At 38.9% G+C, this 27341-nt stretch overlaps 1 protein-coding gene across 6 annotated transcripts in view; it reads right to left on the minus strand.

Annotated features, from left to right (window-relative positions):
- Positions 1-654: 654 nt before the first annotated feature.
- col11a1a (collagen, type XI, alpha 1a) overlaps positions 655-27341 on the minus strand; it is a 99829-nt gene continuing 73142 nt past the window's right edge. For all 6 annotated transcript variants that reach the window (XM_078938660.1, XM_023950175.2, XM_078938661.1 and 3 more), the window contains 21 exons: positions 22945-22998; positions 22819-22872; positions 20358-20411; positions 20011-20064; positions 18038-18145; positions 17617-17670; positions 16354-16407; positions 15955-16008; positions 12098-12151; positions 10866-10973; positions 10504-10557; positions 10158-10211; positions 9771-9878; positions 8784-8837; positions 8664-8699; positions 8527-8580; positions 8176-8422; positions 6753-6865; positions 6406-6474; positions 3068-3301; positions 655-2140 (listed from right to left, as the gene is read on the minus strand). In XM_078938660.1, the coding sequence (XP_078794786.1) occupies positions 1994-2140; positions 3068-3301; positions 6406-6474; positions 6753-6865; positions 8176-8422; positions 8527-8580; positions 8664-8699; positions 8784-8837; positions 9771-9878; positions 10158-10211; positions 10504-10557; positions 10866-10973; positions 12098-12151; positions 15955-16008; positions 16354-16407; positions 17617-17670; positions 18038-18145; positions 20011-20064; positions 20358-20411; positions 22819-22872; positions 22945-22998 (1818 nt within the window). In that variant the 3' untranslated portion in view covers positions 655-1993. The remainder of the gene's footprint in view (positions 2141-3067; positions 3302-6405; positions 6475-6752; positions 6866-8175; positions 8423-8526; positions 8581-8663; positions 8700-8783; positions 8838-9770; positions 9879-10157; positions 10212-10503; positions 10558-10865; positions 10974-12097; positions 12152-15954; positions 16009-16353; positions 16408-17616; positions 17671-18037; positions 18146-20010; positions 20065-20357; positions 20412-22818; positions 22873-22944; positions 22999-27341) is intronic.

The raw sequence follows: 27341 nt of genomic DNA on the forward strand, positions 1-27341 counted from the left end.
TACTAGCACATGTTGAAAGAGGCTTGGTGCAAAATATTGAAGCAGTAAAAATCTTGCTAATCTTGCTTTAGAGTTTTTCTTTCACAGCTCTATTCCGATAAATGAAAGACTCTGTGTCAAGTAATTTCAAATTTCCAATGGTTGGCACTTCTGAGTATAAAAAGGACCCCATCCATGCTTCACTACGAAAGTCAGATCCCTGATTGGTCAACGCAAGAGTTTTGAAGGCAGAAGCCCAAAACACATGCATACTTTTGTTTTCAAAGACTTTAACGTACGTTGCTAAGGGCGATGTGAACATAGCTTTACGGATAGTTCAGTGTTGTGGGAAGAGTAAGGATTCTCCTTTACATTCTCAAACTTCCATCTCCCTTAGAGCCTTTTTTCTTTATCATGATAAAACTCAGAGATTTTTTAGCAAAAATTCTACCCTCACAATAGAGCATTTCTATTCTTTGTGTGTTATAAGCCTTGATGTTGAAAAAAAAAATAGATCAAGAAATGGGAAAATACCATCAAAAGACAGGTAGTTGCTTTAAATTCACAACTCATCTTTGTCAAAGAAATGTATTCAGGAGCTTTGAAGGTGGTCTTCTTGTTTCAATTATTTTTGTGGTAAATAAAAGGAGACGTTTAGGTTTCAGAAGGAAAACATTTTTTTACTGTGAGAGATTGTACTTTATTGGTTTCTTGAGAGATGGAATTGCACCAGCCCAGTATCTTAAAGACGATGAAACATATCTTTGATTTAAAGCATCTGACATGTACAGTAGGTAGATCTAAAATCATCTTACACACATCATGGAGACATTCACTTCACCGTTGTTTAGAATCCATTTCTTTTTTTATCCTTTCCTTTTTTAATATTTAAATGAACTATAAAAAGCACATTAAAACATTTTCTTATTTTTAGTTACAAAAATGGGTCAGCGCAAGGGTGTCTCATCATCGCATTCACAGAAGGATCCCAACAGTGGATGTCAAGCAGTTATTTGTCCCTTAAAAAAATGTCCCCACCCAAAATATATAAACTTAATTGTTTAACCAAGGTATATACAGGGGATAACATCCTTGAATTGTTATAGGTTATCAAGAACGTTTTGAGGTATACAACCAAAATAAAAGCCTGTCCAAAATAAAAATAGGGCAGAAAAAAAGAAAATAAAATTAAATAAAGGAAATTGATATCGCTTTGGGGCGAAAACACAAAGATTAGTGGGGGATGTTGCCGTATTTTTGCCAGTATGACATTTCCAGGTGTTTTAACCTTTTATAGCCACAAAGGAAAAACAGCAAACAACCTCAAGCTGTGGACTAGAAATATATACACAAGGTTTGCGGTCTTATTTAGCAATTTTTTGCTTTCTAAGGACAAAAAAAAATAAAAAATAGAACAATATCGAGATATTACATTTATTGTATTTAATGATGTTTTTAACTTACATTGCATGTCTTTGAACCAACACTGAAAACTAAAGAGAAACGGATACACATGCAAGTTTTGAAATTGGATTTAGAAAAAACAGTATTGTACACAATAAGAATTACAGTTTTATTTGTTTTTATTAATTATCAAAGTATACCTTCGTTCTTAGCACCTTTTTTATACACCTTATTTTTGCACGTTTTGACCGTTGTAGTCTTGTTCATACAGCACCTGGAGAATCCCGAGAGGACAGCTGTTTCCCCCTACCCCTGCTTTTCGATGGTTTTGTCCGATCCACCCTCCTCCGCCACGTGTTTCATTGTCCTTTACTCCGTAAAACGGGGTTAAGTCATGTGGTTTTGAGCCCTACATGGACCTTCCGGGGTTTCACGTACGTACACTGAAAGACTCGTTTGCTACACCATCTCTTTTTCAAAACTTGCATGTGGCATGGATAAGGGTGTGGGGGAAGGGGCTACAACTGGGTTTTGGTGGAAACCAGAATGTCTCAACTTGACTTTCTTTGCTGTCCCCATAGAGTCCTTCGTTTTAAACTATCATTTTCATTTATCCGAGGAAGCAGACGGGTCCGACGTCAAATCCAAACTTCTGGTTAGGGTCTCCAAAGTCATTGAACATGACGTCGACAATTGGAACCTGATCAATTTTGGGAGTGTTCAGCTCCAACACAGTCTTTCCGTACCCGTTCCTTGTCTGTAAGAAAACAAAAGCAAGAGAGGAATAAGAGAAATCTTATAGTTTGTGATTATTTGGCTGTTATGAAGACCATTAACTCTAATAACGTAGATGTCGCTATGTTCACACCGTCCTCGGCAACGTGTGTTAAAGCAGCGACTTCCTAAAAATATAAATGTAAACATACGTATGCGCGGATTTCAGTCTTCTGCATCTAGAACTACAATGTACACACATAGTTATGCAAGTTTGTACGACCGTTTTGGGGCTCTACGTACTAACGCATGGACATTGAATGCGTTGAAAGTTAAACCACATCAAACTTTGACCAAGCCAGTTGGGTTAGGTAGTGATGTGTGGGTAGCTTCTCTTTTATCCACTGACGTGCCAACCGTTTGAAAATTGATCATGGAGGAGAAATCAATAATTGTGGTTTGTGTTCGGCCGGAATTATACGACACCAAGTCTTTCAGATAAGGATGAGCCTGGAGCAAAATTCATGAGATTTGCACCACCTCAACATTTTGCACCAAGCATCTTCCAACTGTAGGTGGTGTACATGTGCTAGGAAACAGTAGAAAAGGAAAAAGAAGCCTATTCTTAGTTATTCATGGGCTAAATGCGTGTCAAAGAACCTGCGTTTAGAGTGTTCTTGAATGTCACATGACGTAGCTTTACACATGCTGTCTAAACTACCATAACTCTTCAACTATTTACGTAATTATTGTGATTCCAAACGATTCTGATGCTAAGAACTACACCGTTATGCAACACTTTATAGTATAAACATTTAACTATTGTAAAGGGCTGCATTTCGGCGCAAAGCTTCTTTTGACCATTTCAGAATCCGTTGGATTCAAGCTAATTGTGCCGACAGTTTAAATGTACCAGAAAAAATTTAGGAGAGTGTTATGTCGCCAAACCTAAAGTTGCTACACTCCTTACCTCGCATCCATCTGCGATGGCTGTAATATACGGGTTGTTGTCAAAAGACATCTCCTCATCGTTGGCGCCCAAAAACCGTAGCGCCCTCTCATGGCTGTCACTGGAAGCGTCATGCCACGCCACAGACTGGTGACAGTGGTAGGTAAAGTTTTGCCTGGCTGATGCCGTCAGTAGTTTGAGGAAGGTCATTTGAACCATGTTTATTGAGTTTCCGTCCGCGTCGACATAGTTAAGCTAAAAGGAAACAAGAAAAAGAGGATAATGGTCAAATATAGGAATAAATAAAAATTACCACTTGAAGAAAACTTAAAAAAAAAAAGATTATTCATTTTAATTTAAACCATCTTTTCCTATTACAGCCTCTTGGTGCTCCATCCCTGGGCATAAAAACTCTGTTTACAGACAAAAGACTCATAATAAACATAAAATGTACAATCTTTCTATCAAAAAGTTTGATCAATTCCAACCAAAGAGTCACAGCTTGAGGATTCAGAAGATCAACATCCTCTTGTCTGGTGAGACAAAAAGGGTCTTCATAGACACAATAATATGCTTTGGTGTCACGGAAGACTAGTTACACATAATAATAAGGTAATTAAATGGCAATTCCTTCACAGCATGGTTTCTGAAAAGATAAAGATGTTAAATGAATCAGAAGTTAAATCTCAATGAACCGATCCAAATGCCAGGCGTGTTAGCTTCTTGTCACTAATGTTGCCTAATTGTTCTTATCTGTGTGTCTTTTTTTTAAATCATTTTCCTCTTTGAGTATTTCAACTAATCCACATCTAAATATTCCTTCTGATTAACCCTTTCATGCCTGAATTTATTTACACATAAATAATGCAAAAATCAAGTGGAGTCCTGGATTAAATTGTATGCTGCGAATTAGCGTACAGAGGTTAACCCCATTGTTGCTAACATATTCCTTTAAATTTAGTGGGGATTTTCCCACAAGGCTGCCTGATCCATGCCAGATTTTGTTTACTTGATTGGCCTCCTGTTTTTTTTAGGCAGCGATGAAAACTCATCTAAACTCCAAAGTTCACCATACAAGTCATATATATGCAGTTCTCATTCCAGTTGCAAGTGAACCTTGGTGTGTTTCACTGCACTTGGAGTGCAGAAAGAGAAAACTAATAAAGTAAACTAGTACATGTTGGAACCCGGACTGTGACTAAGAAAAAAAAAAGAGTAAGTGGTTCATGCAAATAGCAATTGCATGAGCTTATTTTTACCAAAATCAGACGACTAATTACACTAAATGAGTTCTTCTTCATGCTACATATCTGATTGCTGAAAGTCAAAAAGCCATTTGTAGAAAGCCTGTCGAGCTCTTTAGAGGTTGGGCAGTAGTGGTGGAGTGGTAAATTTAAGAAATGTGTGGTTAAGAGAAGTGGGTTAGCTTTAAGGTTATTTTACCCTTTAAAAGCTAACATCACGTAAAGCAGCCAATTCTAAACCCAGATAAATGCAACTGATACACAGCACATCAATGACATACAGTAAATTGTTGCGTAACGACGCGAAGCCACTTTTCTCTGCGACAGAATCTGCTGGAACTAATTTGAATGAAGACTTACAGTAGGCGAAAGGATATCAACAGTGATGCTAAAGCTCTGGTGGTAAAGGATTAATAATGATAAAACTTAAGTGATGCACCACTACAAAAAAAAAACAATCAGCACTACAAAAAAAAAACAATTAGGCTAATGTGTTCATTATTTTCCGCTTTCTAGGGGGCACAGTAGGTGTATCAGTATTTGCTACTGACAGCAACGCAGAAGATATGCCAACCTTAACAGAGTTGTATAAGAGCGACAAAAACACCAAGAATTCAATGGATTTAGTGATTTGAAGTGATGCAAAGAGTTCAGTTGACTTGTTAGCATGTTCTTTATGCTATGCTTATCTGAAAAATTGTTCATGTATTGCCCCGTTAGACTAGATTCCTCCGATGTTTCATGAAGCTAAATACAGTTATGGTAGGGAAGCATGTATAAATTCAGTCTATTATTATATTGCCTTATTGTTATCTAATAGTTATTATGATTTGCCTTTCAAGATGAAATGTCCGTTCTTGGTCCTGTATTTTGTTAAATAAGTTTTTCCCAAAAGTGCTACTTTTACTCCGGAGTGAATTCTAGTCCGAAAAATCTGGAATTCCTTTCTTTCCTAGTTCTAAAAATGGATAACAACTTTTATGGCCAAAACATATTATTGTTATTGTATTGTTATTGTATTGTTATTTATTGCTCCTGCTCCTACACCTGGCTGTGGTTCCTGTCTCCGGCTCGACTCGCGCCCCTGACTGTCCCCCCAACCACGGCTGGATGAAGCTCGTCTGCTGGACTTTATACATGTAGTTGTAGAATTAGACAAGTTAATTCTTCTCTAAGAGTTCTGGTAAATCTCCTGTCCGTCCTGGGGGAGGATCCCTCCTTCATGTGGGCACCCCTGAGGTCTCTTCGTTTTTCCGGAATCCGTTTTTTAGGACTTTTTCCTTACCACGAAGGAGGGTCTAAGTGCAGGGATGCCAGTATAGCTTAGTCAGTTTGTTAGTTCATTGTAGTATATTCCTATTGAACTCTTTGTATTCGTGATCCTTTTGAGTTCATGTTTTACTTCGGAGCCCATCGAGACGACTGTTGTTGTGATTTTGGGCTATACAAATAAAATTGAATTGAATTGAATTGAACAGCGTCTACTGAAACAACATGATATTTCTAGACAGTGTGTACTCAAAAGTGCAGTGTGAAAACGAACACAAAGAAAATGATAACTTTATTTACACCACTTCTGCTGGAATATATTGGATTAAATGTGCAATAAGAATTTGGTTCCTAAAAATACAGTTTAAAAATAATCATAATAATGTCCTTGCTACTGCTCCACAACAAAATATAACAAGTCTATGTTTCAAAATATTACCAATATTTTGAATGACTAAATAAATAAACGAATGTGCTTTATTGAATAGGAGCATTCTGGATGTCTTGGGGAAAGTCCTTGAGCCAGAAACTGACCACAAATGGCTTTGACTGGCACATGAACTCTGAGTAACCCTGAACATGGGCTTTAAAAGCTCCCTCAGCTCAGCGCCGCAGCATGAAAGCTGCAGAAAGTTCTGTCGCAAATGATCTCCTCGAGGAAATGTAAGCCCCACTTCCTCCGTTCACTTTTACATACGAGAAATAGGTGTTTGCAGAGAAGCTTTCTCCTGTTTTGGGGTTATTTAGGAATAAAATAAAAGAAAAAAGGCAGTCAGATTACGAAAAAAAAAAAGTTGTGTTTTGACTAAGATATAGTATCTGTATAAAATACAACAAAAAACTTACTGTTTTTCCATGCTTAAATTCACTGAACCATGAACCTGGGACTTCTTTGGGCCACGAGGATATTCTGACCTATAAAACATAACGTTTGATTGTAATCACAATATTTCCATTAAAATTTACAGAAAAATGCATACATTTGCAAATCATCTAGGACATGAAGTCTATATGTCATAATTTTACTACAAACCTCATAGCCTCCTCTTAGTTGTGTTTGGCGTGTTGTCAGAAAAGCAAATGAGTTGTAGTGAAATCCAATTTTTTAAACTACAAATTTGTTTAAGAATGCCTTGATGGTTGTCTTAGTTATGTGAAAGACACAGCTAAATCTCTTGGGTAAAAATACTTACTCCACTGGACTTGTTATCTGGATAGATGCAGGTTTCACCTCCGGCTGTGAAGTTACAGTAAACTTTGAAGGAATCTCCAGAGCAGCCCTGGTTGGGATCAATCCAGTACTCGCCTGAGGAGAGCCAAGAACATTCAGCCATTATCTTTGGCCAAAAAAAAAGGCATTTTTAAAGGCATATTTTGACTGCTTGAAAGAAGCTGGAGACAATGAGTCACTGTGACTTTTCATATATTGAAAACTATAACAATGATTTTTCTGTTTGGCTACAAAGATAAGGATTTCGAACAGTAAAACGCCTGTGACACAAAGCATTAAGCAAAAGGTCATACAGGGACACTGCAGCATTTGATATGCTTTTAGTGTTTTAAGCTACAGTTTACACCAGACATTTCAAGGACACGCTAAATACGCATTCTTGATCGCATGTTAGCCCTGAAGTGTTCACACTGGAAAGCAGGAAGGGTCTTTTTCTTCTTCTGTTTCTATTGTTTACAAGCCCATGTGCACCACCTATAGCTGGAGGAGACTTGGTGCAAAGCGGTGGAAATCTCATGAATCAAGACTTGGTGTCATAAAATTCCTTCATGATCAATTTTCAAACGGTGGGCACTTCCGTGAATTTAAAGGACGTCATCCATACGTCACTAACAAATCCTAGTCCACGATTGGTCAACCTGGTTTAATTTTCAACACACATTCAACTGCCACATGTTTTGTACGTAGAGCCAGAAGAACGACCATAAAAACTTTTGTAGCTACACGAGTGCCATAGTTTTGAACATGAAAGCCCGATACTCGTGTTTATGCATGTTTACATTAACTTTTAATGGGTAGGGGTCACTTGAGCAAATGTTGCAGAGGGCGGTGTGAACATAGCTTTATTAATAATTCTCCCATGCACTTTAAATTCAACACATTGGAGGCCCACTCTGATCAACTTTTGATCAATTTTAAAATTGCTTTTGATGGTCGTTTAATTATGATTATGACGGTTTTAGCCCAAATCCAAAACCCTTTGCTGTTTTCTAGGACATAGTTTCTGTAGAGCAAAAGTAGTTAATTAGAAATTCCCCTCTCAGTTGTGGGCGGTACCATTGAAATAGAGCAACGCCGCCGCTTTTTCTCTCCCCTTTGCTGAGAGCACTCTGTTTAAGACGAGCAGGGACCTTGTGCCCGCTTTGCATATTTTCTACATTACAAATAATCTCTTTATCAAACTGCATTTTTTCATCGGCTCCTGCTTCACAACGATTTAAATACTCAAAAATGCCACCTTGAGCTTAATTTCCTTTATATATGTCCTTTATTGTCAGAAACCCCCCTCAAGAACATGTTAAAAACAACATTTTCTTTGGAGTGGTTCTCTAAGAAGATTTTTGTGTTCTGGTTTCGACTGCATTTTTTGTCCGACTTCCACTCACCATCAGGGAACTCTGGGTGGCAGAGCTGGAGGTCTTTGCACGTCCTGGCCGGGTTATTTTGCGTGCCCATGGGGTATTTCATGCGTTCAATGTCCTGTTTGAGGCTGTTGAGCGAGCCAAAGATGTCTTCCATGCCTTCGCCATAATCCATGATAGTGCCAGCCGTGTCCGACGGCATGTCAGCCGAGCGTTTGCTCTTTTTCGGTGACCGAATGGGGAGGGGCTCAATAACCTCCCCTGGTGGTCCCTGGTTTCAAACAAAAATGAACTTGCATCTTGCAAATTGGTATTGTGGAGATTTTACAATTATTACTAAAAAAAAGTTAGCAAAAGTGATGCTAAAAAACTCACAGGGGGCCCTGGAGGACCTATTAAACCAGTGTCTCCCTTCGGACCAGCAGGGCCCTGAGAGAAACAGAAGATGGAAGTTATCCAGCAATCACTTCTTCTTATGGTGCACATGAACCTTTAATATCCATTTTACTCACACTTGAACCCTTAGCTCCCTTTGGACCTTGAGGACCCTGCAGAGCAAAGCAATTCAGAAGTCATTCTCTCATTCCTCTCTATACAGAAATGTATTTTTAAATGGGGGGCGAGGGCCTTACAGGTAGACCAGGAGGGCCTGGAGGGCCGAGGGGACCAGCAGTTCCACTCATACCCTGCAATTTAAAACAATAATAATTATAAAAAAATGGGACTTTTTAGTGCGTCTTATATCACAGAAAATACGGTATAGAAGCAACATAAAAGTAGGAATATTTCAAAGTTCAAGGTTTAACAACCAAACCAACCATGAGGATAAAAAGGGCAGGTTAAAAAAAATAGAAATAAAAAAACCCTAAGATTTATTTTTAAAGGCATGAGGTATCCTGGGAGTTAACTGAAGTCTAAGAGGTGGATGAAGGAATACTGTGAAAATGTAACTTTTGAGCTAAACTGGAAATTGTTCAATCCCAGTGACGATTCAGAGCAAAGAGAGAAAAAAAGCTGCAGAGAAACATAAGCAGTACAAACAGTTATGTTCAATATCATATCTTGGTAAGAAAATTGTGAGCAATTTAATGTTAAAAAAGCTGAACTGTAGCTGTGTTTGCATTCCGCATGTGTGCAAAACTTTTGCACACAATTTACAATCACACTGCTTCCGTTAAATTGTAAATGTGAATAAATACAAACCAAAACACGTAATAAGTCATTAAAAAACATGCCGACGGATGTGAACAATACTTATATTTACAGCAGATACATTGAAAGTTCTGCCACACACTAGGGTTCATCATCATCCATCAAGGTAGACGTCGGCGTCTTATTCAGGCTATGGAGCAGCGAGCTCCTTACACGTGCGAGTGGCTACAGATGACGCCATTTTGGGAAATTGTGGTTGGTGATTTTACAGAGAAGCTGTGGATCCAACAATTATGTATGACACCCTCAACTTTTGATGAGCTGTGTGATGCTGTGGGACCTCTAGTGGCACCCGCTGTGCAGTAGCCAAGGTTGATAGATAGATACAGTCAGCAGATACAGAAGACAGAAGATACAGTAAAAACAGCTGGTGTGCTTGTGTAGGAATAGAATCATCAATCACTTACAGAGTCGCCCTTTCCACCAGGAGCCCCCTGGGGTCCGGGCAGACCTCGGTCTCCCTTCTCTCCCTGCTCTCCAGGAGGTCCGATCAAACCGATTAAACCAGGATGACCCTTCAAGGTGGATACAAATGAAGGCACACAGCATTTAAAAATAACTCTCCAGGTTGTACAAACTACCAAAAATTCTAATACTTTAAAAGTTGAAACAATTTTACTAAACTTTTAGCAGATATATTATTTATAATAAGAGCATTATTTTGCCATGAAATGTCATTATAGCAAAAGTCATAACTACTAGCTGTAAAATGTTACACAGACTGAACTACAAATTATTGTAGTTTTCCTCTTATCTTTGTCCAGCACAGAAAACACAGTAAAAACGGAGCATACCTTTTCACCTTTCGACCCAGGGTCACCTTTAAGACCAGGAAGACCAGGAGGGCCCTGTACAACAAAGACTGAGTTAAATCTAGTCGGAAATGTTCAAAGGGAAACCAGAGAAGTTTTGAAGTAAACTTCAACCGTCAACAGGGAAGAGTACCAGATGATCATCTTAAATCTGAGGATCAGAGATGCTTTGGGGAGCATTTCAAGTCACAAAAAAACCCAAAAAAAATCCCATCAGATCTCTGAGGTGACTTTAACTACAAAGCTTACACAGCAGTTACACAGGAATCCTTCTTTAAACAAATATATGAATAAATCCAAACAGCGAAGAGGTGCCCTGCATACTAACCATTGGACCTGGTGGACCATCTTGTCCTGGGGCGCCGGGCAGTCCTTGTTCACCCTGTCGAAAAAGACAAAAAAACAAACAAACAAAAAAACATTCAGTTGCTCTGAACGTTATGGGCTGCTGTAGTTTTTCTGCTTTATCATTGATTTTCTGTGTCGAGCTCCATGATTAATAGCCCAAAGTGGAAAGAAAAGTGTGCTGGAATAAACAAGTGAAAGTAAAGTATAAGCAAAATGGGAGTATTGATTATTCCATGAAGTGTATCATCGGGCCCTCAGCTGTTTGTGTGTACGCTGTGGGTGTGTTTCCGCTCAAACACGAATGTCTGTGCATGCAGAAGTGGATCTGCGGCGATGACGTACAACAGGGCCAGGGATTCCACGTAGACCCTCTGGACCAGGCTTTCCTGCAGGTCCCTGGGGTCCAACTGGTCCTGTTTTTCCGGCTGGGCCCTCTGCACCTGCTTCACCCTGTTAGTGGAAAAACAGACACCAGTGATTGGAAGAAACTAGATCTTGCAAAAAAAAAAGCTTTTTTGAAATTGTCTTTGCTAAAAGTGGCTTCTGCTAATTCAAGATTTGACTGCAAAACAAAAAGTTTTTACTCTAAAAAATAGACAGAGATAGACTTTTTTAATATTCAGAATTCAGGTTCAATCAAATTTTCCCTTTGAATACAAAGCATTGGTTTAAACATTTTTGAATAAATCAGGAAAACGTGGAAACATCAGGAGGATATTACAGGATAAATACATTTTGTGATAAAAATAAAAAAACATGAAAGTCGCAATGTTGCTGCCAAAGAGATCTACAACACCTGAACTGTCACGGGTGACATCGGCTTTACCCCGTTAGGCTACACTTTACCAATGTATTATTACAATGTAAGAAAATGTGACTAAAACTGGTGCTTTCACGTCAGAATCAGCTGATTTACGTTGATTGCGTCAACTGTTGAAGGGTTATGGTAGTAAAACTCGCACTAAAGTTCCAGCTATATAGGGTTAATATAATACAGGAACATAAATACACATCACTACGAGAAAAACTTCACAGAAGAGATTAAAAAAAAAGAATTGAAGGAACTCTGCGTTCCTTTCTGCAACACAATTTTTTGTCTATATATTCCAAGCAAATTTGGGAAAAAAAGCTCACCAAGGATATAATCTGATTAAAGCACTGAATTTAAACCTCAAACAATGTATGTGTGTTCCTCTAAAATACATCTTCATGAACGCTCAAGGGGAATTCATGTGTAGCGGCAAAGAAGAAGGAAGTTGGTAACTGAGTCCGGCCATCAGAGAATTTGACGCTGATGAAACGTTGGGATTGGAAGAGCAAATCAAAGCTAAATGTCACCTGATACGCTATAATACAGATCAACTTAAGGTAAAAAAATAAACCCTGTAGATTTAGCTTGGTGTACAGCCAAGAACAGCACCAGAGTAAGCCAGATCAGTACATCCAGTTCCTTGTAATGTGAGACAGCAGCTAAATGAAATTGTTGTTTTGTTACATTTTCATTCTGTTTGAACAGAGGACGGTCGAGGAGCTTGCCGAGCTAGCACTTTGTGTGCGTGCATTGATTTGGTTACCTTTGCGCCCTTCTCCCCTTGCCTGCCCTCTGCACCGGCGGCCCCTGGGGGTCCCTGAGGAGAGAGGCAGAACAGCGTTTCAGCATTAGAAAAATCAACAATGCCACACAAATACCACATGCAAAGAATCAGCATTTTACAGACTAAGAAAAAATATTTTTTAAAAGTGTTCTAAGAGTAATATTTAGCCAATTGTCTTGTTATAATGTTACCGGTATATACTTGCCACAAACATGGCCTAAAGGTCGAAATTTGAATTAAACATGATCTTGTCATAGTTCCCCTTAAAGACCACTCAGATGAGAAATGTGTTTTTAACATGTTCTTGTGTCATCTCTCTGATTATGGAGGACATATATAAAGGAAAATTAAGCTAAACATTGCATTTCTGAGTATTTCTCTATTCAAATCGTTGTGAATCAGGAGCAGACGTGAAAACTGTTGTTTGTAAAAGAAAAAAAAGCATATTTGTGTTGCAGGCCACAAGCTCCCTCTTCCAAGCTCTCAGCAATGGGGAGGGGAAAGGGGGCGGGGTTGCTCCACACCAACTGTTCCGCCCATCGCTCCAGAGCAAATTTCTTAAGAACTACTACGGCTCTGCAGAAAGTATGTCCTAGAAAAGTGCTAAGCTTTTTTTATTTTAGCTAAAAACAGGATACCATATTTTCCATACTACAAGGCAAACTGTCAACGAATGATCTATTTTCAAACTCGTGTTGTAAATAAGGCTAACCGAACTATATGGTGTATTAAGCCAGACCAAAGAGTCAGAGATGAGTCGATCAGTCAGTCAAAGTATATTAACTCAAAAAAAAAAAAAAAAAAAGTATATTAACTCTGTCAAAATTCTACAAATATGAACATGCTGCAGAACAAAACAAAAAAGCCTGGAAATTTTAATAATCATACACAAATCAAATCATTCTGTTTTCTTTGCTCTTTTGTCATTTTTCATTTTTGTCATTTTTAGCGCCGGACTCCTGGCATTATTTTTATCAATAAGTTCATTTCTTAGTGTGTGACGTCCTGTGTGTGTCTTTGTGAAACGGATCAGAGGGATTTGATTTTTTTAAAAACCTGTTATGTGAATATCATTTTTAAGTCTTATAAAACATTAAAAACTAAATCATAGAACTCATCAGTGGGATTACTCCAAAAATATTTGGTGTTTTTCTAATTTTTTGCAACACCAACAGTAAAAATCCTCAAAAAAAAACCTTAAAACATTAATAAACAAATGATAGATTGTTTATTTATGATTTCAAAAAGTGCAGCTGTTTTACTGCATTACCTGCTGTCTTTATGTCAAATACTGACACCAATTAAACAACAGAAAAGACATGTAATACAAATATCTACAATAGTTAGTAAATAATGACATTATTAACATGAGATGAGTGATCCAACAGCACGCGATGATCCAGGTGTTGCGAATTGCGGCCTGCGCTCCGACCCCCATAGAAATTTGAACCCCGGGCAATTGCCCATATTGCCCATGCCTTAAACCGCTACTGATTAATTTGCATTGTCCCTTTCTCTGTAAAGTTCATTAACTCACAAGTTAACTCACAACCCTTTTAGTAACACGCAAAAAAACTGTCTGACACAGTTACACGTTAGCCTCGTTAATGTATTCACAACAATACCCAAACCTGTAAAAAACAAACTGACATTATGGCAGAGAGCTGTGTACCTCTCAAAATCGCATCGACATCGGTAAGCTCAACCAACTAAGGTGGTCTGGATTATAATGCGCACTGTAATTTTTTACATTTTTTTAAGGCTTTTAAGTGTAGAAAATATGGCAATGATAGTTAATAGATCACTGTGAACGCTTTAAAATAGCTCCAACGAGGATCGAATTCGGTCTTTAAAGATATTTTTAACTCATTTGGCTTGCTCAACAAATCCGTGGATTTTATCTCTGATCTGAAGAAATCAAACATGGTCAAGATCTGTTTGAGTGGCCACACAGGCCTCTCATGTCACGCCAGTGTTTGGTGGGTCATCTTTTTTGCTGCAGTCACGCTTTCTCAGCGTCCCCAAAGGATTTCTTTTAACACAGCCTCCTTTCTCCCTCCTCAAAACCACCGTCCACCCAAACTCCCCTCTGATCTGGTCAACCCCAGCATGAGTGCTGCTGACTGAGAGCTGAGAATGCAAGCAGGTCCGGAAGGCTTTCATCTTCTGACGTGCATGTCTTACAGGTGGAGGGAAGCTGCCTCTTCATCACCGTTTTAGCCTTGTCAAAAGACGCTGGCTATGGATAGTATATAGCGTGTTGTTTCTGTCACTTTTTCTGTGATCTGCAGCATTGCATTTGCAAGAGGGAAGATATTTAACCGTTTGAATCTAAATAAATACTTCCAGTTAGTGATAGTTGATCATGAAATTATAAATTGTCCTTTTAAAGACAGCATTAAACATTGAAAAATAGTATATTTTATAGTCTCTATAGGCCAAAAAGAATACAATAAGGCACACTTAAAAAGGCTTAATTTTTTTTTTTTTTTTTTAATGACGGTGCACCCTATAATCCAGCACATTTTATATACGTAATAATTTTGGTTGTGTTTACTGATGTTTTCAAAGGTACAAATACACACCAACACGAACCATCCAATCATCTAAGAAATCGCCACAAATAAAAAATTGTGAATAAAACTTTCAAACTTATTTTGGGTTTCTCTTGTTTTCCTGACCGCTTCAAACCCTGAGCGTGGATAAAAGAAAGGAACATAGCTCTGGTCCTTGCCATATTCCTCTGGCTATATGTTTACACTAATCTAAATACAGCTTATATAAATTTTAGAGGTGTACCAGAAAGCAATTAGCCTTTGTTTAGACATGCATGAATGCTTTTTCTCCAGAGACAGCCTCTGCATTTCCCTGAAATCCTCTACTCTCCTGAAGCGTTTCCTTTAAATTCAGGAGAGTAGCTGCTCACTTTAATGTGAGCTTTAGATAAAATTCTAAACGTATTACAGCTGGAATAGTGATGTCAATGTGTTGGCAGATCAGAAACATTCAGCACACATGTGCCAACCCCATAGTACATATATAAACAGAGTTATTTATTTGTTTTGTTAAAAAAACCAAAAACTTGGGTTTTATTTTTGATTATTTTTTATGTCGACTGACTAAATAATGAAAAAAAGCAATCAAAAATGTTGGCGTTGTTTGGGGTTGCCCTTACACATAATGACATTATAGAAAAAGTACGGCACGATAAAAGACTATTGTTTTGGATTTTTTGCTTGTTCTCTGGTAGTTTTTCCAAAGCTGATCCTGTAATAGCCTCTTAACCACTCGTCCCTGCTCACGTGATGTTGTTGTTTTCATTTCTGCTGTCCATCAGGCTGCCATGGATCAATAACGTGTAAAACTCCCAATACATCTCCCACTGTTTTCCTCATAAATTGGAACCCACAACCCCTTTCATTTTGGGCTTTTTTCTTCTCTTTTGGATAAGCCATTTCAATTACTCGCTGAGAAAGAAGAAAGAAAAAAAAAATCCTGATTTTTTTGACATCCTGCCCTTCATTTTCATTGGGATTTTAGGCGGCTTTGCTTGGCAGACAGCAAAATGCCTTGACCCCCCCATCCCCCTCCAACCACCACCAACACCGTAAATCTCCCACTTTGTATGTCCCCACTTTACTTTTAATGAAAATGAATCTCTCCAGCTTTAGCGAAAAAATTGAGTTGTTGGGGTGGAAGGCTGGGGGTTGGGGTTGTTTCAGGGAGGCAATACTGAACCAATACCTTAGAAATGAAAGCATTTAACGGTTGAATTGGACTGCTTTAAAAACTAGAAGTAGATTTATCCAAATTAACTCTGGTGAGCAAAGACTTACTCTTTTGCCAGGTGGACCAGGTGGACCGGCTTCTCCTGATGGGCCTGGAGGTCCCTAAACGAAAGCAACCAGACAAGAGATGAGGGAAATCATTTTGAAATCACAAATGTGAAAAAAGTGTTGGTTGGTTTTAAACCAAATTACAGGGCAGAAATGGAAAAAAGGCCGACCTTGGGGGAAAAAAATGGCGCCACTGCCTGATACAAGTTTTTGGAATTTATGGCAAAACCTTCTCATAACCCGATTCAAGCTGCATAGCAGAAACTTAACTAAAAGTTATCTTATGCTTGAAGCATCTTTGCAGAAAATAGATTCAGAATTTAGTCTAAAAAACCCATCTTTGATAAAATGGTTTAATGTAAATATGTCCAAATAAAAACTAAATGACGCTTGTCTTACCGGTTGACCAGATTCACCATCTTCTCCCTTCTCTCCTGGTTCTCCATCGGTTCCCTGCAAAAAGTGAACCACAGGTTAGACGGGTCCACAAACCAAAGCAGGGGTGGGCAGACAGTTTGACACCAAGGGTTCCAAATTTCAATAGAAGGGCCGGATCACGAGCAGAGGCGTGGAGTGTTTTGGTAATCCACCTCATACGAGAAAGAAATAACATGGAATTTGGGCCAAAACATGCTTTAATGTTGATTAAAAATTAATATTTATATATTAAAACAGAACATGTTTGAGTCTTTATTTTAAAATTGTGCCAATTGTTCTCATTTTAGAGCCATTTGCACCATTTATTGTGCCTCGTGTAAAACGTAAACTTGCTGCATTCATGTGGTGTTTGAATGATCGGAAAAATGAAAAACAACAAATCTTACATCATAATCCAACATCACATGAAGGCACAATAACTATCTACACCTAAACAAAGGTCAATTTATTTGTAGTGCACCATCTATGGGGAGACTTCAGAATTACAGGGAAAATAAAACATTAATAAAAATCATCAATACAATTTAATCCTGTTTGGCGGGCCAGATTAAAGAGTAAATGCTGAGACCTCGAAAGATGAACTGCGATGTAGAAAGGGAAAACTGTCTTCTGTTTTATTTAACCAGGATTTAAGAGGGTTTCATTTTTGGGCACAGACTGCAGATAGGTGGTATAAAAGGTTACGTTCTATGTGAGTTTCGATCATTTAAAAAAAAAAAAAATCATGCGTCTCTGATAGTGTTCCGCGGGCCGGACCAAACATGGAAGTGGGCCTAAGTCACATGCACCAATACGTTGGGTTGACCCGTATGGGGGCTTAGGGTTTTTGAGTTGTCCGGGCCATGGTGGGCTGTAGTCAAGAACGGAAGAATAGAATAGAAGTGTGTCTTGCAGTTCGCTTGTGACTTGTGCGACCACCTTAAGGAATGTCATAAAAATGGAAAATACCATTTTCGTGTGTGTGGTAAGTGTATTGTGAAGCATTTGTAAAGATAGTGGAATGATGCTTCCATACTGTGCCCTAACACCGCAGTCTAGTTGTTAGTAAAGTGCGAGTACTGGTTCACTACTAACCGTACACAAGTGCTGCACACAGGGTGTACACGTGATATTTGAATGCCCATAAGATGTTGACAAATCTATGCTCTGATTGTCTAATTTCTAACAGTAAGGCTGCTGTGCAAGATCTAGTGCCTACGATCTAATGTTAGATGTCATACTTACAGCGACACCTGGCTCTCCGGGTGGACCTGGGTCTCCAGGAAATCCAACAGGTCCCTTAGAAAAAAAGTAGTTGCATTTCAGATAAAAAGGAACTGCTGTTGAGTTATCATTTCCATTGATAAAAGTGTATGTATTAACATGCTTAGTAATATAAATCATGGTTACACCTTTTCAGCATAATTTGAGCAACTCAAAAATGAGTTAGCAAATCCAGGAAAGTAAATCTCTCTGGATCCCATCACCATGCAGACTTTGTATTATCTCTCAACGAAAAAAAAAGACTTTTCAGCTTTTGAAAATGAGGTAGGATAAAATGTCCTGCCTTAAAACTGGGAGACACTTTAAAGCAGCGTGCGACTGCACAAGAAAACCTCTCTCAGATCATTTAAGAAAATCGGTCGGACTTATCGGTCGGACTTACAGGGTTGCCCTTTGGACCGTCATCTCCAGGGGGTCCTTTGGGACCGGCGGGTCCTGCAGCTCCAGGTGGACCGGCTTCTCCTTTTTCTCCCCTCTCACCTTTAGGCCCCTGGAGTAACGGGGGGTGATAGAGGGCTTTAATGACATCAGTATCACTAAAGTATTGTTGGTTGTAGACAAACAAGCTGTTAGATGAGGCTGCTGTGTTAGACAACTACACTGAAAATGTCAAAAAGACAAAAAACAGATTCCTGTTTGAATACATTAGTTATTAATTCAAATTCATGTTGAGTCCATTAGTCTGTATTCAGTTTTACCTCCAATGACATCAAAGGCACAAATTGAATATTAGGTAAGATATATATAATCAGTAGAACTTTAGTCTGCAAGTTGATAAACAACATTCTTATATATTATTTAAAGACTCGCATACAACCTTTAAGCCTCATTTTTTAGGAGTGGTATGGTCTGGACCGGTCCAAACAGTATTGTGATTGTTTCCTTTCTAAAATGGACCCATTAAGTGGTACGAAGCACCAAATGCTAAGTGAGCCGTTGGATGACCCTCCATTGTCGTTGTTGTTAGCTTCACCCCGTATGCGCCGTGACAGTCCAACTCTGAGTGGAAAACACTCACTCACAAATGAATTGCCTGGACCATACTAAACCGGACCGGACCGGACTGCGATTTTCACCTCTTCGCACAATACGGAAAGAAAAACTTTTGTTCATCTTCCCAAAGTTCCACCAGGTTATGTCTATGATCACAACTGAAGTTTCGTTGAGCTTTGTCTTTAGGAAAAGGCCGCCATCTTGAATTTTCTACATAAAAGATACCTTTAGTACCTTCTATAATTTTAAACTCCAGCTCCAGATTTCGATCCCTAACTCCTTAAGCATCACTGGGACGCTACTTGGGAAAAAACGTTGGAAATTACAGTACAGACCAAAAGTTTGGACACACCTTCTGATTCAAATGAATGGGAAGGTGTGTCCAAACTTTTGGTCTGTACTGTAGATTTTGTAGATTTTGAACAATGTTCACATGGCGATCTAGCAATAATGGCGTTCAGAAGATGGTAGCACATGCAATACCACTCTCCGCTTTAATCCATTTCATCTTTGGTATTAAAAATTTAGCCTAAAAAGATTGTGACATGTATTTTATAAGTAACCAACAGTCAGCTGTAGAATAGCGCTTACTGTTTCAACAACTGTAGATATTGTTTCCGTCCCCTTTCCCAACATTTTTTTAAGGAATCTGTTTCCAAATAATTTTTTTCTTTTATACGTCCTTAGTTTTGATGCATCTTTGAATTAGATCATTTTAATAATCGAAACCATGATGTAAACATATAATTTGTAAAGACTATATGTGTTTTCCCTAAAAAAAACACAATGTTGAACAGCATTTAACAGCGCTAAAGATGTACTCAGCTGAATGCAAGAGTCCTGTTTTGGTGTTGATTCCCCCTAATGCAACCAATGTTCTGGTGGACTCAAGCAGCACAATTATCCCACTGATAATTGTGTATTCCGATTCTGGGAAGTGACTCAATTTGGCAAGCGGCGTGGACCTGCAGCGCGAAGCCGAGAAGCCACGCTGAGATGATCTATCAGCCTAAATGTGAGGAGCAATTACTCCTATGAAGATAAAACAGACAGCCCGTCTCATTAGACTGTATGTTGTTCCATATTAGCTCCATAACCATTAATTATTGAAACTAAACCTGCGTGGATGACTTCTAATCACTAAATAAATTACGGAGAAGGTCAACTATTTGGCTTGAGCAAGCAAACAACAGCGTGGCTGGATTTATGGCCCGGATTCGGAGCTTCTCTCTTGAAGGAACACAAAAATCACATGTGCATCCTATGGTGCAGACATGCAACTTGCATGCAAATGGAGGTCAGGTGGGTTGCACAGATTCATCTTGACACACCGGCTTGACAACAAAAACACAGCTTACTCACCCCAGTTCCAGCCTCTCCGGGTGGTCCGGGATTTCCGGCCTCACCTTGCTCACCCTGCGGTTGGAAAAATGTCAGTGTCTGGACGGATAATCCTTCAAGATGAAACATCTTATGTTCTTATCTATCTTATTTGCTAGCCGATCACTGGAGGAGTCCATCACTGGAGGAGTCACGTTTCAAGCGTTTGCAGCTTTTTAAACAAAACTTCTCTGATTTAAGGGAAATTATTCTTTTTTTCGGCTTATTACAGAAAAGACAAACAATCGAGAAGTTTGAAATGAGGGTATCTCATCGTTTTCAGCTTTTTGCCCTACACGCTCCCCGGAGAGTCCCACAGCGACTCTTACCTTCTCGCCCACGGATCCCATCGGGCCCACACCACCGGGGGGACCTTGAGGGCCCTGCAGCAGGAGATAAAAGGATTAGCTCTCATATCCAAGGCTAAAGCAGATCAGCTAGGACCCCCTGAAAACATTAGTGCCACTGACAAGTACGCAGAAGATTCATAGAGGGATTCATTCTGTGGATTCCAGATCGTTTTGTGTAAATTATTGTCACAGCTTCTCTGTTACACAATGTTTGTGTGGGGAAAAAAAGCATCTCTGGGTGAAAATGAGATTAAAATACCCGCATTTGTTTTCCTTAACATTTCAAATATTTTATTTGACATTTTAATGATAAATTAACTGCACCGAGAACTTTTTTTTTTAGTTTTAAGCAATCATACATGAGCAATCTAGTGAATATATGACTTCTAAATTATGCATTTAAAACTTTTTGTACACAAAAAAGCAAATTAGGCTAGTTACAGAATACTCATTTTGCTTAACAGCCATTTGATGGCTCTGATATTGAAATTGGATCCAAATTCAACCCAAAAAAATCTTAATCTCAAGAAATGTATCAAACAGGTGGATTCCATGTTCCTCATATACAGCTTTTTTGTAAATTCTTTCAAAGTGTGTTTGTCAGAATTCAAAAGGAACAGTCTCCAGAGTTTTGAGTGCACTTCATCTCCCAACAACCCCAGCGCACAGTTTCTGGATGCCACACATGGTATGACTTTCATTTGCATGCACTCACAGTCTACCTGAGCTCTCCACTGAGCCTCACTCAGTGCAAAGTTTTGTTTTTGCCACTCTGCCTGCCTTACCGAGCGTTATATCTGGACCTGATCTTCTGACTTCCTGACCCTGTTTTGTCTCGGACTCAGTATGCCTGCCGCATGCCCCGAATCTCGCCTGGACTGACTACTCTTGTTTCTTCTCCAATGTTCGTTATTGACCTCTGCCTGCCTGATCCTGATTTAGCTTTGTGGACTTTTAGCTGAGCTAATAAAGCTGCTGCATTTGGATCCAGCCGTCTGCTGGTTCTGTGACAGTGCTCATTTTTTGCTTATGTCAGATGTGACAGCTCGCTAAAATTCTGCTACAGATCAATAACACGAACTGCATCCCCTCAGTTTGCTTGAAACCAACTAACCTTTGTCCTGTGATTCACCCTCCTGCTTTATTTAGAAAAATGAGACTTGCAGCTAAAGAATATGTACTATGAGATAAATAATAAATCAAACAAACTTGTGTAAGATAAAAATAGAAAGAATTGAGTGCATTTCTGTCTGTGGAATGAGGTTGTGTATCAATTTGAGTACAAATGCAGCAAAAAATACAAACTAAAAATGTTGGGAACATATAAATTAGAAACTTCATCGGAAAATGACAGACAATCGTGACGTCATTTTTGGTACTTTGATGCTTTTTTCCCCTTAAATTCTTGTATATTAATGTGAATAAAATTGAATTTAAAAAAAAGTATGCATCAAAAATAGTATGATTTCAGGGTGGGTATTCATTTTTCATCTTCCTGCTCCGTTATGATGATCACATTTATTCAACTCATTTGTGTTTAAAAATAAAAGGAAGTGTCAATCAAAGATTTCTGGATCTGGCCTGCCAGCCAATCAGAAACATCTGGTTGAAGCAGGGACTTCAACCTTAGAAAACATTTTTAATCTTTTTCCATCTCTGCATATCATGACAGAGTCTGCTGGACTTTGTGGTCTAAAAGTCCTATTAACTATCAAGTTATTAGATTCCTACGGTGGTCCCTACGGTGGCCCCGAAGTTCAAATCACACCAACAGTTCCCTCAAAACAATCGTAAAGATCACAACTGAAATTTTACATTTTAGGAATGACATTTTAGACATTAATCAAATCACATCATCCAATCAGGGATGCCACATACTAAGATTAAGATTAAGAGGAAGATATTATTGCCATTTGTACATGTAAACAAGTACATTGGAAGTCAGGGTGACCAACAAAAACAAGGGTAATAAATAAAGATGAGAAACAAAATCTAATAAAGAGAAGAGTAGAGAAAAAAATATGAATGACTTGCAAAGAGACATGATGCAGTCATAACCACCTTGTCATTATTGCACTTTTTGTCACGTTTGTGACATATAGTATCTACCTTTTCCGGTTTCTTATTGTGTAACATTTCATTTTCATGTCAGGACATTACTTTTGTTTTCTGAAACTTTTCATTTTTATTCTGTTACATTTTTTTTATGTAACTGAGTTTTGGTTTTTATTGCTAAAATCTGATTTTTTTATATTAATTGTTTTTGCTTTTTTTATTGTGATCTTTAAAGTGTTTTTGCGATTAGCACTTCAGGGCCATTCAAGCAGTTCAAAAAGAATAAATCAGAGAATCTCTCAGCTGCAGTGTGTGGCAATCATACCAAAAAAACAAACAAATAAAATGTACATCACAGACGCTTTAATGTATGTGGTATACGTACATCAGCTCCACTTGGACCCTGAGGACCTCTGGGACCAGGAGGACCAGGCGGGCCCTGGAAAATAAAGGATGATGTCATCAGTAATTTCTATTGGACGAGCTTTTAGTAAATTAAAATGAATCTTACCATGGGCCCGACATCGCCGTTCTCCCCCTTTTCACCTGGAGGTCCCGGAAGACCCTGTAGGAGGAAACGCACAGACAAAGCCGTCAAACTGAAAGAAAATAATCCGATTTAACCAGGGAGGAGCTGAACAAGAAAAAAATTCCCCTAATTATGTGAATTTGTTTGCAGCATTAACTGCTGCTTGAATAGAAGTTTGATTTGACGACTGCTGGGATACATTTGGGTAATATTCAAATGCATTTCGGAGCCAGAATGCTCATAAATTAATCAGCTCAAATGAATCGCAATCCATGTTTTAGCTGCTGTCTGCCTCTATTATGTGTTTAATGAAATATTCATATGAATATGCAGAGCAAGGCTAAGAATAAGTGTAGTGAATTAAAAAGGCTGATATTATAAGACTTTGGAGACTGTATCAGATGTGGCCACACTTGATGCTGGAGCACAACAGGAGGTTGAAGCCTCCTTGTAAACGTGGAAGACAATTTCTTCCATCTCTGCAATCGTGCACAAAAACATTGCTTCTTTTTTATCTGTAGATTTTCCCAGAGAAGGTAGCGGCTTTAATCCGGTGGGTTCCTGCATGGAAAATGAGCAGCCTGGTCAAGGCCTGGCGCGTCTTTTGATCCCTGACATTTTTTACTGGTAATTGGCGTGATTAAACTGCAGCGGCTTGCCCTCTCCGGTCGTTGAATTGAATGAAGGTAGTTTGTTATTGAGGTGTAGGATTTTAAAAAAGACGGGAGGAAAAAATAGGAAAGTTAATGAGACATCAAAGACATTCGTTCTTTTGGGGGCATGTTCAAAGTAAGTAAAACCACGCGAGGGAGACCAGAATTTAAGGTCTGGGTTCCTCCTGTTGGCGTTGAAAGTAGGGATGTACTGACTTATATTCCTATGATCTAACCAGATCGATCTGATAGAGGCAAGTTGTGAATGCCACTATACGATAATTACAAAATGATATAAATCAATTATATTGATTAATTATATTGATTAATATATTGGAAAATACCATTTGGATTGAGACACGGTACGTTTATTTTACTATAACGTAAAAAACAACAAAGTGACATCACAGCGTAAAACACACATGATGTTCTAATAGTGCGTCCTTTGGATTATTTTGATGTGGAAAAGCAGCAGTGGACTGAACTTTAGGAAACTAAGATTGCGGTCCCATACCCCAAAATGCCACTGCAACCTAAATGTACGTTTTTTAGCAAATTTGGTGGGGGGCCGACGTGGTCTCGTTTTTTGCACACCGTGCAGGGGCCACTCAGGTTTTAAGAACAAAATTAAAACATCATTGCGACTGGACAATATTTTAACATCGATCAGTGGCTGCCCGGGAACATTTGGAGGTCTCATCGGTGGCTGTCCAGTGACAAGCGGATGGCAAGAAGGCAGCAGAGTGATTATTGACGAATAGAAGGGGCTCCAAGGTCACCAAAATCGTCTGAAGATCGGACGATTTCATACTGCCAGCCACCAGCCGCCCCCGTCCGATTGTTAGAAATCATGCAGTAGCAGTGAGGACACTTGACGATAGCTGTTGACATTGGCGGGGGGCCCGGCAATGACCGTACGTCAATTTGGCGATACTGGCCACCCTGAATATAAATCCTGCTGTGGTTGGACAACTTAGACCCTCGTTTCGGGCCCTGAGGCTTTGCCCTTGCTGGGTTTCTTGGGAGGCCTATTGTCTAAATCTGATAATGTGTGCCGCTTTTTGATATACCCAAGGGCTACCGGGCGGTTAGCGGTCGGAGGCACTTGATTTGGATGTCTACCACCCAGAGACATTTACACATGATCCAATCAGAGCTGCTGCCAGCCAGCGATCTGGTTACCACCGCCTCCGCCCCAGTAACTGATGCCTGACGACCGCCGTCTACATACATGACCACACCAAAGATTTTTTTTTTAATGGGCAGTGGTGGCGGCAGCTAATCTTAAAGATTCTGCCTCCCTTGTATTTGTGACCATAGCCTAAAGATCGATTATAGGTCAGTGAATCGGATTGTTCAAAATGAACCAATATTGAATATGAATCGTATCGACAACCACAAATTAAGACGTAAATCCATTTGTAGCTAAAAATGAATCGTTGAAAGCTTTGTCTCCGGGTGTCACTTCATCTCCACCCATCTGCGAAAAGGTCATCTTTAATCTCAAAATCATTAGCTAAGGTACTAATTATGCAGCTTAGTAAATGTGCTTGATGAGGAGCAGACTGCTAAAGCAGGTCAGTCCGTGCAATTAATGGAACTGTGATGGGGAGTGAATTACTCCAATTAAAAGACCATTGAATGAAACCCTGCTGAGGCAGAATAGCACTCTGAGATGGCGAGCAGTAGTCTACGTAATTTCATCAAGACAATGACCCCAATCTGTTTGGTAAATCTCTAAACTTTCACACTTAAGGAGTTGTCTACAAATAAAGGGATAATTACAAATAGATGGATTCAAAAAGGCAAGAAAAGGTCCTCTAACATTTTCTTGGGGTGGCAAAACATTGAGCAGAAGTCTGATTTTCCTTGTGATTCCTGTCCTCAGATGACTTTGGATGTTAGAAATGCTGCACGTTGTAGCATCGATTGTGAAGACACAGCACTACAAAGACGGCACAGGTTGCCTGAGAACTGAGAAGTAATCGCTGCACGCCACCATATCACGCTCCCAGGATCCAATTAAACGGCACAGGCAGCTGTGAAAGGATGAAGTCGTGTCGGCCTCAGTTTCCACTGGAGCTTGTTGTTAGATGAAAGTCGGGGTGTAGCTACAAGGAGCAAAGACAGGCGATCCATGGATTCAGAAAATGTAATGTCTTCATTAGGCACTGCCATCATGGAGGTGTTTAAAAGACGGAAAATCTGCTCCTTTGACCTCTTTGATATTTATCCTCTGCCTTTAACTTGTGGTTTTACCTAACAGGCCCAGGAAACAGGGTTGTCCTATTATTGTATGGAGAGAGAAAAAAGTACTAATAGCTTATCAGTTTAGAAATTGACAATAGTGACCTGAGATCAGTGACTGTATAAGAGAACTAAACTGAGTGAGTGTGACGTCACCCATAGAGAATAGCTTATTGGCGGCTCCGGTGAAAAGAAGTCACCATTTTTTGTAAATAGTCATTGTCAACTGTCGTAATTGTATAACCCATGTTGGAGCCAGACGACATCCGAAAGCAGTCAATATTTCTATGACGACTACTTTCAACAATCAGGAAAAAGCTTGTTGGAAGTCAACCCCCTCACCATTTTTAAGTGGGCTACGCAAGATCTGTCAATCAAACGTTCAACGTTAGACCACAAACTTTTATGGAGGCATCTGATTAGTCAGTTCATGCCTTAAATAACTGAAGTGATGCAAAATTGTTTTCAACGATCGTTATTAGATTAAAGTGATGATGTATGCTGATGATAAACAATGAGGATTACATATCTGTTACATGAAGTGTGACTCATATTATTGTTTCCTGAACTGATGTAAGAAAGTTTTTACAGGGTAATCAATAACTATTCCTTTTAGGAATAATTTAATATAATCTCATATCATATCATATAATAATCTCTCTGTAACCTGATAAGGACAAGATTATGACAGATATGCAAAAAACATAGATGGATGGAGAGAGAGCGTTATAGTAATAATAACTCAATAGGGGCTACAAAAAGCTACAAATAAACCTTACTTGACTTTAATTAATAATCAATATATTTATTAATTGAATCTGATTTCTAATCTAACGTTTGTATTGTATGCATTACTGCAAAAAGTCTATTTATAATTATGAATAATTGCACTGTCAAGACGATGGCATCATCTTCCAACATCTGTTATTTTTCTTTACACACCAGTCCATGTATTGTTCCATATCTGAAATAGGTTTGATATATCTTCGTTGTATTTTTTCTCATTGCAGTATTCAATTATTTTTAATCCTAATAATAAATAAACCAAATTAAATCAAATTTGCAAAGGAAAATACCATGAAAAAACATTAGGATTAGCAAGAACGACCCAAAATAAAGATAGCAGTGAAGGACCGAGCAATAGCTGTTAGTTTGTCAATAAACGCCTAAATGATTTTGGTGTGTTCAAGCCAGCGGGAACTTCCTGTTTAGAACAACGGGGCAGAGGGAGGGGTGTTTACTCAAACCGTCCCCATGTACAATCAATGCCTAAAATGCACAGAATTCTGGACAAGACCGTTTTTCTTCCTCTACAAAAGCATGGCAGCTAAATTTAGGAGCAGTAAATATTTCAGAAGGTAATTTTCGATCCCCACTGTCACTGAAACAACAACAAAAAACCATGGTGACAGTTTTAAGGGTGGTTTCTTCAAAAAACTATAGTTAAGGGGAATTTTAATGTTAATGCTCATAAAAGTG

Source organism: Oryzias latipes, chromosome 20 (assembly GCF_053564925.1).
Source record: "Oryzias latipes strain Hd-rR chromosome 20, Olatipes_Hd-rR_3.1".
In the NCBI taxonomy this organism is placed as follows: Eukaryota; Metazoa; Chordata; class Actinopteri; order Beloniformes; family Adrianichthyidae; genus Oryzias; species Oryzias latipes.